This window comes from Ranitomeya variabilis, chromosome 2 (genome assembly GCF_051348905.1).
Source record: "Ranitomeya variabilis isolate aRanVar5 chromosome 2, aRanVar5.hap1, whole genome shotgun sequence".
NCBI lineage: Eukaryota > Metazoa > Chordata > Amphibia > Anura > Dendrobatidae > Ranitomeya > Ranitomeya variabilis.
This window is the reverse complement of record NC_135233.1, coordinates 892,154,923-892,166,829: the sequence shown is the minus strand read 5'-3', so window position 1 is coordinate 892,166,829 and position 11,907 is coordinate 892,154,923. Positions and strand designations below refer to the sequence as shown.

General features: G+C 40.5%; 1 protein-coding gene across 1 annotated transcript in view; it reads right to left on the bottom strand.

Moving 5' to 3' along the window:
- Positions 1–11,907, bottom strand: part of CCDC39 (coiled-coil domain 39 molecular ruler complex subunit) — a 149,678-nt gene that overhangs the window by 24,955 nt on the left and 112,816 nt on the right. Inside the window, exon 18 of the mRNA XM_077290449.1 lies at positions 4,354–4,533. Coding sequence (XP_077146564.1) covers positions 4,354–4,533 — 180 coding nt within the window. The remainder of the gene's footprint in view (positions 1–4,353; positions 4,534–11,907) is intronic.

The window sequence follows — 11,907 nt, the reverse complement described above, 5'->3', positions numbered from 1 at the left end:
TACATCTACTATCTCTTAACAGCAACAACCGAAGCTGAGCTCCAATCAGTGCAGTTAATCATTTATGTGACACTGTCAATCTATGACAGTGACACTTAAATGGAGATCAAGCCTATGTCCCATCCCCAGATGACGCAACTAGTACAGTGAAACATGTTGGGGGGGACGCTGGTACTAAACTTTTTTGCCCTATTCTGCCAATATGTATTCGCATACCTGGTGCTATACACTTTATAAATATAAATTAACAGGAATACTGCATACAATAACTGCAGTCTTCTGAGACAGATTAGGGACAAAATGTTTTATACCCTTTGTATATACTTTAATTCAATTAATAGAAATAAAAGTTAAATTTTACGGTCTTCTAGTGAGGGTTTATTTGGGGTTCTCCCCAATTTGGAAACTAATAAAAAAAAAATATATATATATATATATATATATATATATAATATTGCTAAAAAAATAAAGGGAGCACTTAAACAACAGAATATAACTCCAGGTAAATCAATCTTCTGTGAAAGCAAACTGTCCACTTAGGAAGCAACACTGTTTGACAACAGATGGAAATTATTGGCAATTATCATGACACACTCAATAAAGAAGTGGTTCTGCAGGTGGGGACCACAGACCACATCTCTGTACCAATGCTTTCTGGCTGATGTTTTGATCACTTTTGAATGTTGGTTGTGCTTTCACACTCGTGGTAGCATGAGACGGACTCTACAACCCACACAAGTGGCTCAGGTAGTGCAGCTCATCCAGGATGGTACATCAATGTGAGCTGTGGCAAGAAGGTTTGCCGTGTCAGTCAGCGTAGTGTCCAGAGGCTGGAGGTGCGACCAGGAGACATGGAGGAGGCCGTAGGAGGGCAACAACCCAGCAGCAGGACCGCTACCTCAGCCTTTGTGCGAGGAACACTGCCAGAACCCTGCAAAATGACCTCCAGAAGGCCACAAATGTGCATGTGTCTGCACAAACGGTTACAAACTGTCTCCATGAGGATGGTCTAAGTGCCCGACATCCACAGGTGGGGGTTGTGCTCACAGCCCAACACCATGCAGGACGCTTGGCATTTGCCACAGAACACCAGGATTGGTGCTCTTCACAGATGAAAGCAGGTTCACACTCAGCACATGAGACAGACGTGACAGAGTCTGGAGACGTTGTGGAGAGTGATCTGCCTGCAACATCCTTTAGCATGACCAGTTTGGCAGTGGGTCAGTAATGGTGTGGGGTGGCATGTGCTCGCCAGAGGTAGCCTGACTGCCATTAGGTACCGAGATGAGATTTTCAGACCCCTTGTGAGACCATATGCTGGTGTGGTTGGCCCTGAGTTCCTCCTAATGCAGGACAATGCCAGACCTCATGTGGCTGGAGTGTGTCAGCAGTTTCTGCAAGATGAAAGCATTGAAGCTATGGACTGACCAGCCTGTTCCCCAGACTTGAATCCGATTGAACACATCTGGGACATCATGTCTCTCACACTCCACCAACGTCACGTTGCACAAGACTGTCCAGGTGTTGGCGGATGCTTTAGTCCAGGTCTGAGAGGAGATCCCTCCGGAGACCATCTGCCGCCTCATCAGGAGCATGCCCAGGCATTGTAGGGAGGTGATACAGGCACGTGGAGGCCACACACACAACTGAGCATCATTTCCTTGTCTTGAGGCATTTCCACTGAAGTTGGATCAGTTTGTAACTTCATTCTCCACTTTGATTTTGAGCATCATTCCAACTCCAGACCTCCGCGGGATATTAGTTGTGATTTACATTGATAATTTTTAGGTTTTATACTCAACGCATTCCACTATGTAATGAATAAAGATAAGATTTACAACTGGAATATTTCATCTAGTGATATCTAGGATGTGGGATTTTAGTGTTCCCTTTATTTTTTTGACCAGTGTATGTATGTATGTATGTGTGTATATGTGTGTATGTGTGTGTATATGTGTGTATGTATGTATGTATGTATGTATGTATATATATATATATATATATATATATAATTGTCTAAGGGATTTTCCATCTGTCTGTCTGTCCCGTTTATTCATTTGCTGATTGGTCGAGGCCTGGCGGCCTCGACCAATCAGCAACGGGCACAGCATGGCGACGATGATATCATAATGGAAATCCCGCGTCTCTGATTGGTCGAGGCCTAGCGGCCTCGACCAATCAGCGAAGGGCACAGTATCGACGTAGATGATGTCAAAAAGGTTGCCTCGACCAATCAGCGACGGGCACAGTCTGCCGCGAATTCTGGAATCATCATTGTCCATGTACTACGGGGACATGCATATTCTAGAATAATGTTCCAGCTTCCTTGTTAAAATGTAAAACTTTAATCCATCATATAAAATAGTAGAGGACACACTCCTGGGACAATGCCATATCACAAGTGAAGAAAGCTACGGCGTTTCGACCATACGGTCTTTGTCACAGCTGTGACAAAGACCGTATGGTCGAAACGCGTAGCTTTCTTCACTTTTGATATGGCATTGTCCCAGGAGTGTGTCCTCTACTATTTTATATGATGGATTAAAGTTTTACATTTTATCAAAGAAGCTGGAACATTATTCTCTTTTACTTGGATTTGCATCACGTCGAGTCAGGACGAAGTTCCGTGCTTCTTGCATATATCGGTGAGCTGGCTTTTTTTCTTTCTTTGTACTTAATATTCTAGAATACCCGATGCGTTAGAATCGGGCCACAATCTAGTATATATATATATATCTCTCCCTCCAAAGACCATCATAGTTCCTCTACTATTTTTGCTACTTTAACATGATGAGAATAACCCTTTAAGACAGGGATGTCAAACTCGAATACACATAGGCCCAAATATAAAAGCTTGTACAAAGTCGCGGGCCAACCTTGATATTTGTTAAAAGAAAGTCTACAATTGATGAAGTTTTTCATCAAAAAAAATTATAGTAACTTTTGGATATATAGTAGAATAATATGATATGTTATGTAAGAGCAGTAAAAAGCATATGGCCCAATGGCCTAATATAAATATGTAATAACAAAGGATAAAAGAAACCTTGAATAAAACAGATAATGTGTAATGCAAACAAAAGTTTTCCCAAACACAGTATGATGACCCTACTGTACCCCTCTCCCTCAATTTCCCCAACAAAGAATGGTGACCCCATCACAGTATGATTCTCCAACTGTAATCCTAGCAAAGCTCTCCATACAGTATAATGGGCACAAAAAGTCCTTTATACATTAGAATGGCCACATATAGTCCCCCATACAGTATAATGACCCAACATAGTGCTCCGTAGAGTATAATGTCCTGATATAGTGCTTCATACAATATAATTGCCCCGCACAGTCCTCCATACAGTGTAATGGGCTTCACATAGAGAAGAACAAATATGGTAAGCTGTAGATAGGACGATACTATTTGAGGGGTTTTGAAGCTAGGTGCAGTATTGTGGTGAATGTGCGAAGATTATGAATAGTGCTCTACCCCCGGATGTAAGTATACTGCCTGTAAGAGAAGGTGGCACAAGATGTATTTTATGTGGAATATTTGGCTGTCATTATACTGGTAATTAGCGCTCTGGGTCTCAATACGGTGGTGGTGGTGGGGGGGGGGGTTGTAAGAGCGTTGGATATGGTCATCTCTCAGAACTGAATGTGGCTCTGAAGGTAAGAAAGGTTGGGATCACTGCTCTATACGTCGCTAGCTATCTGCCTGTTACTGCCAGTGCAGATCTCTGTCGGCACAGACTGCTCCTGGCCATGACTCTGCAGCTACCACTGATGTCTTGTTAACAGAGCAGCAGCTTCTCTTCCACTCTGCTCTGTTTACGGGATGCGACTGCCATCATCTTTCTGAATGAAAACCGGCTTTCTGCTGTCTAACTTCTGGGGCCGGCTGTCAATCGGCATGATGTCAGCATTCACGTCCGATCAACAGAGCAGCCTGGAGGAGGAAGAGCTGTTGGTATCGAGATTATAGGGTTAATCTGCAGGTAAATAGCACTATAACGCTGCCTTATTCAAACTGTCTACTAGGAAAAAATGAATTTATTTACTCCTGAGAGATGCCGGCTTTCAGTCATGAGGGCATGCACAGATTATTCACCGCTCAACTATACTGTGAGCGGTGGCTGTAAGCACACCCGGACACTTTGTTACCTGGTTCTGCAGCACATCTGAGCAGAGCAAGCTGTCAACAACTTTCAGTGCGGTTGTCAGGCAGCATTGCAATGCTATTTACTTGCAGATTAACAGCATGTAAATTATGTTTTCCAAGGTCATAGTTTCCTTTAATTGGGTAACATTTCTATTTGATAAACATGATAATGCATAGTAATTTTACAACAATCTACTGACCTGTTGAAAGTACATCTGTAATGGTTCAGTAAGTTCAGGGTGTTCATCCATTGCTCGGGCCAACATCTTGTTGATGGATTTGTTGAAGTCTCGCAGCTCACGTATATTAATGTCACATTCATCTTGGGTTTCTCCTTTGCTTTTCTTTGCAGAACGGATTTCTTTTACCAGCTTTGAACACTAATGGAAATCATAAAATATATATTTTTTTTATAATTGTCAATTTTTATTGAAAATAAACATTTCCAAAGTGATTAACATATAACATGAATAAAGACATTCTCTTATAGAAAACAGTGTCAAACAATAAACTGTCAAATCAATGAACCAGTAGGATGTTGCCGACATTATATTAGGTGGCTTTATAACAAATGATATACCAGCAGATTGTTCAACCATTGTATACATGAATCGGTATACTCAAAAGTGGGGGACCAACCAAACAGACACAAGACAGGACATTAACAAGAGAGGGGATCTGAAAGAAATCATAAATTATTTTGACAATATCATACACGCACACATACACACATGGCCAAAAGTGTTGACACTTTTGAAATTGTTCCAGAATATTAAGTATTTCTCCCAGAAATATCTGAAAATTATTGCAATTAGACATGTTTTGTTATACACATGTTTATTTCCTTTGTGTGTATTGGAAAAATGTAAAAAAAAAAAAAAAAAACGATAAAAAGGCAAACTGGACATCATTTTACACAAAACACCAAAAATGGTCTGGGCAAAATTGTTGTCAACTTTCCAAAAATGTGGGTAAACAACTTTGTTTCAAGCATGTGATGTTCGTTCCAACTCACCTGTGACAAGTAACAGGTGTGGGCAATATGAAGATCACACCTGAAACCAGATAAAAAGGGGAGAAGTTGATTCAATCTTTGCATTTTGTGTCTGTTTGTGCCACACTAAGCATGGAGAAAAGAAAGAGGAGAAGAGAACTATCTGTTGACATTTAAGTGAAATGAAACGCTATGGCAGGAGACCCCACTGCTCACACAGAGATCTAAAAAAGCTAGACTTAAGTTTGCCAAAATGCACGTGATTAAGCCACAATCATTCTGGGAAAGCTTCTTGTGGACAGATGAGACCGAGATAGAGCTTTTTGGTAAAGCACATCATTCTACTGTTTACCAAAAATAAGAACAAAAAGAAGAAAAAACGATGAGCAAATGACCCCAAAAATAGTCAAAATATTTTTTTATTGAGAAACCAGAAGTAGGAGAATGGAGGTATATACACATGTGTAGAAACAAGGATGCACATACCAAAAAAAAAATCTTTAGCATATAAATATGTCAGACAACCCAATATTAAATATGCATGAGTTCATGCACCATGGCACAGCCCAAGTCTGTATGTAAGAGAGATGTATATCTCTGCCCAGGTTTAGCAGTGTAACTGCACTTGTAAGTGTATAAAGCATTGGGTAAAGCAATAATTAACCTGGGTCTTGTACTGATTATATACATCAAGGCTCCTGAATGGACTTGCGTCCACCCTGACGTGCGTTTCGGCACAGCCATAGTCGGGTTCATGTAAATTTATTATTGTGTTGTCTGACATATATTTAGATGCTAATGATTTTTTTGTATGTATGCCATTGTTTCTTCTTGTGTGTATATAGCCCTCTTCTGATTCCTCAATAAATTTTTGCATTTTAACTATTATTGGATACATTTGATAGTTGTTTTTTCTTTTTCTGCTTGTCTCATTTAACGATTTGTTCTATCATGTTTAAAGTAATTTTTGTTTACAGAAAATGTAATGACACCCACAAAGAAAAGAACACCGTACCGACAGTCAAATATGGAGGAGGTTCAAAGATGTTTTGGAGTTGTTTTGCTGCCTCTGTCACTGGCTGCCTTGACTGTGTGCAAGGCAGCATGAAATCTGAAAATTGCCAAAGGATTTTAGGTTGCAATTCAGTGCCCAGTGTCAGAAAGCTGGGTTTGTGTCCTAGGTAACGAGTGTTCCAACAGGACAATTGCCTCAAACATACTTCAAGAAGCACCCAGAAATAGATGGAAACAAGGTGCTAGAGCGTTCTGACGTGGCCAGCCACGGGTCCAGATCTAAATCCCTGTGGAGAGATCTTTAAATTGATGTTGGGAGAAGGCAACCTTCAAATATGAGAGACCTGGAGCAGTTTGCAAAAGAAGAGTGGTCCAAAATAAGAAGTGTAAGAAGCTTGTTGATGGTTATAGAAAGCAATTGATAAGTTATTTATTCCAAAGGGAGTGCAACCAAATATTAACCCCTTTACCCCCAAGGGTGGTTTGCACGTTAATGACCAGTCCAATTTTTACAATTCTGACCACTGTCCCCTTATGAGGTTATAACTCTGGAACGCTTCAACGGATCCCGGTGATTCTGACATTGTTTTCTCGAGACATTGTACTTCATGATAGTGGTAAAATTTCTTTGATATTACCTGCGTTTATTTGTGAAAAAAATGGAAATTTGGAAAAAAATTTGAAAATTTCGCAATTTTCCAACTTTGAATTTTTATGCAATTAAATTACAGAGATATGTCACACAAAATACTTAATAAGTAACATTTCCCACATGTCTACTTTACATCAGCACAAGTTTGGAACAAATTTTTTTTTGTTAGGGAGTTATAAGGGTTAAAAGTTGACCAGCAATTTCTCATTTTTACAACACCATTTTTTTTTAGGGACCACATCTCATTTGAAGTCAGTTTGAGGGTTCTATATGGCTGAAAATACCCGAAAGTGACACCATTCTAAAAACTGCACCCCTCAAGGTGCTCAAAACCACATTCAAGAAGTTTATTAACCCTTCAGGTGTTTCACAGGAATTTTTGGAATGTTTAAATAAAAATGAACATTTAACTTTTTTTCACAAAAAATTTACTTCAGCTCCAATTTGTTTTATTTTACCAAGGGTAACAGGAGAACATGGACCCCAAAAGTTGTTGTACAATTTGTCCTAAATACGCCAATACCCCATATGTGGGGGTAAACCACTGGCGCATGGCAGAGCTCGGAAGCGAAGGAGCGCCATTTTACTTTTCAATGCAAAATTTACTGGAATTGAGATGGGACGCCATGTTGCGTTTGGAGAGCCACTGATGTTCCCAAGGGTAAGAGAAGAAATTGGACCCCAAAAGTTGTCCAATTTCTCCTGAGTACGCTGATACCCCATATGTGGGGGTAAACCACTGTTTGGGCGCATGGGAGAGCTCAGAAGGGAAGGAGCGCCATTTGACTTTTCAATGCAAAATTGACAGGAATTGAGAATGGGACGCCATGTTGCGTTTGGAGAGCCACTGATGTGCCTAAACATTGAAAACCCCCCACAAGTGACACCATTTTGGAAAGTAGACCCCCTAAGGAACTTATCTAGATGTGTGGTGAGCAGTTTGACCCTTTAAGTGATTCACAGAAGTTTATAATGCAGAGCCGTAAAAATAAAAAATCATATTTTTTCACAAAAATGATCTTTTCGCCCCCAATTTTTTATTTTCCCAAGGGTAAGAGAAGAAAATGGACCCCAAAAGTTGTTGTACAATTTGTCCTGAGTACGCTGATATCCCATATGTGGGGGTAAACCACTGTTTGGGCGCATGGGAGAGCTCGGAAGGGAAGGAGCGCCGTTTGACTTTTCAATGCAAAATTGACAGGAATTGAGATGGGACGCCATGTTGCATTCGGAGAGCCACTGATGTGCCTAAACATTGAAACCCCCCACAAGTGAAACCATTTTGGAAAGTAGATCCCCTAAGGAACTCATCTAGATGTGTTGCGAGAGCTTTGAACCCCCAAGTGTTTCACTACAGTTTATAACGCAGAGCCGTGAAAATAAAAATTCTTTTTTTTTCCCACAAAAATTATTTTTTAGCCCCCAGTTTTGTATTTTTCCAAGGGCAACAGTTGAAATTGGACACCAAAAGTTGTTGTCCAATTTGTCCTGAGTACGCTGATACCCCATATGTGGGGGGGAACCGTTTGAGCGAATGGCAGAGCTCGGAAGGGAAGGAGCGTCATTTGGAATGCAGACTTAGATAGATTGGTCTGCAGGCGTCACATTGCGTTTGCAGAGCCCCTAATGTACCTAAACAGTAGAAACCCCCCACAAGTGACCCCATATTGGAAACTAGACCCCCCAAGGAACTTATCTAGATGTGTTGTGAGAACTTTGAACCCCCAAGTGTTTCACTACAGTTTACAACGCAGAGCCGTGAAAATAAAAAATCTTTTTTTTCACACAAAATTATTTTTTAGCCCCCAGTTTTGTATTTTCCCAAGGGTAACAGGAGAAATTGGACCCCAAAGTTGTTGTCCAATGTGTCCCGAGTACGCTGATACCCCATATGTTGGGGTAAACCCCTGTTTGGGCGCATGGGAGGGAAGGAGCACTGTTTTACTTTTTCAACGCAGAATTGGCTGGAATTGAGATTGGACGCCATGTCGCGTTTGGAGAGCCCTGATGTGCCTAAACAGTGGAAACCCCCCAATTATAACTGAAACCCCAATCCAAACACATCCCTAACCCTAATCCCAATGGTAACCCTAACCACACCCCTAACCCTGACACACCCCTAACCCTAATCCCAACCCTATTCCCAACCGTAAATGTAATCCAAACCCTAACCATAACTTTAGCCCCAACCCTTACTGTAGCCTTAACCCTAGCCTTAACCCTAGCCCCAACCCTAACCCTAGCCCTAACCCTAGCCCTAACCCTAACCCTAGCCCTAACCCTAATGGGAAAATGGAAATAAATACATTTTTTTTATTTTTCCCTAACTAAGGGGGTGATGAAGGGGGGGTTTGATTTACTTTTACAGTGGTTTTTTTTGCAGGTTTTATCATTGGCAGCCGTCACACACTGAAAGACGCTTTTTATTGCAAAAAATATTTTTTGCGTTACCACATTTTGAGAGCTATAATTTTTCCATATTTTGGTCCACAGAGTCATGTGAGGTCTTGTGTTTTTGCTGGACGAGTTGACGTTTTTATTGGTAACATTTTCGGGCACGTGACATTTTTTGATCGCTTTTTATTCTGATTTTTGTGAGGCAGAATTACCAAAAACCAGCTATTCATGAATTTCTTTTGGGGGAGGCGTTTATACCGTTCCGCGTTTGGTAAAATGGATAAAGCAGTTTTATTCTTCGGGTCAGTACGATTTCAGCGATACCTCATTTATATCATTTTTTATGTTTTGGCGCTTGTATATGATAAAAACTATTTTATATAAAAAATAATTATTTTTGCATCGCTTTATTCTGAGGACTATAACTTTTTTACTTTTTCTTTGATGATGCTGTATGGCGGCTCGTTTTTTGTGGGACAAGATGACATTTTCAGCGGTATCATGGTTATTTATATCCGTCTTTTTGATCACGTGTTATTCCACTTTTTGTTTGGCGGTATGATAATAAAGCGTTTTTTGCCTCGTTTTTGTTTTTTTTACGGTGTTCACTGAAGGGGTTAACTAGTGGGACAGTTTTATAAGTCGGGTCGTTACGGACGCGGTGATACTACATATATGTATACTTTTATTGGGTTTTTTTATTTAAAGAAATGTATTTATAGGAACAATATATATATATATATATATATATACACATATATATATATATATATATATATATATATATATATATATATATATTTTTTTTTTTTTTTTTTTTTTTCTTACACATGTGAATGGTTTTTTTTTTTTACACTATAACATTGCCCCGGGGGGGCATCATGTTATAGTGTAAGATCGCTGATCTGACACTTTGCTGTGCACTGTGTCAGATCGGCGATCTGATGTGCACAGCTCCAGGCTTCCCGGCGCCTGCTCTGAGCAGGCGCTGTAAAGCCACCTCCCTGCAGGACCCGGATGCAGCGGCCATTTTGGATCCAGGCCTGCTGCTGGGAAGAGGAGTTAAAGGGAAGGTGCCATAAAAAAAAAAATTTTTACAGCAATTGTAAAAATGTAAAGAATTAATGTTTAAATTTTCTTAAAAAATATTTTCATTTGTTTATAATTTAGTAAAATATGAAAAATAATTTGAAAAGTTTTGGAATTTCCACTTTTAAACACTAGGGGGAGCAGCTGCTGAAATTTCAGAAAAACCTAGTGTACAACTAGCTCACATTACAGCACTGCAGTAATTATGGGCGGAGTCTGCTGACGTGTGTGATGTCTCCTCTCCTTCCCTTCTGGGTGTTTGCTAAGGGATAAGAGGATGATATTCAGGAACCCAGTGAGCAGCCATTTTGTTGGTGACTGCAGAGTAAGGCTGCCGTCACACTAGCAGTATTTGGTCAGTATTTTACCTCAGTATTTGTAAGCCAAAACCAGGAGTGGAACAATTAGAGGAGAAGTATAATAGAAGCATATGCACCACTTCTGCATTTATCACCCACTCCTGGTTTTGGCTTACAAATACTGAGGTAAAATACTGACCAAATAATGAATGTGTGACGGCAGCCTTATACTGACAAGTAGACAGTCACCGAGGATGGCAGGCAGCAAGGATTCTGGGAGATATGTGGTGGAGGGAGCAGGGTGACAGCAGCACAGAGTATTTCAGGAGAGCAGTGTGTTGGTCTATGGAGGGGCACCATGTTCAGTGCGCAGAGCAGCCAGGGATTGTATGCACATAGAGCGCTGTCTTTTATACACATGGATGGACCGTCTGCTCCACAGAAATCCAGGAAACATTTCTGCAGATCGATGGCCTGTTCTGATCCAGACTTTGCATGCAGACCCCATTCCCCTCCTCAGATCCTGTCTTCTCCATCCTGTCCTGGCGATGTGTGAAAGCGAGACGACAGGCGCAGTCCGGGGTGATGCTGGGAAGGAAATGTAAGCCATATAGTAACGATAAAAATGAGACCCCTCTCTTCAGCTGCATCACCAGCCCTGACTGCACCTAACTGGAGGTCATGCTGCCCCCTCTATTACCCCAGACCCGCGTGCAGGTGCTCAGCCAGAACACCATAGAATGGGTCCGCTTTCTGAAGATAATACTGCCATAGAGTTCTCACATAATACCGCCATAGTGTTCTCACATAATGCCACCATATAGATCACACATAATACCGTCATATACATCACGCACAATACTATCAAATAGATCACACAATACTGTCATACAGTTCTCACATACCACCATATAGATCACAAATAATACCGCCATATAATTCTCACCTAGTACTTCCACATAGATCACACATAATCCCACAATATAGTTCTCATATACCACCGTCATATAGTTTTTACATCATTCCACAACACTGATCAAACATAATATTGCCATATAGATCTCATATAATACCGTCACATAGATCACACAATACTTGGCGGCATAATGTGTGATATTATATATATATATTATAATATCCTGGCATAATGTGTGGTCTTTATGGGAGTATTATGTGATATATATATATATATATATATATATATATATATATATATAGCGGCATTATACGTGATCCATATGGTATTGTGCTGCTCTAGGGAGGTGAGAGACGTATGGTGGAAGGAGCAGGGTGACAGGAGCACAGTATT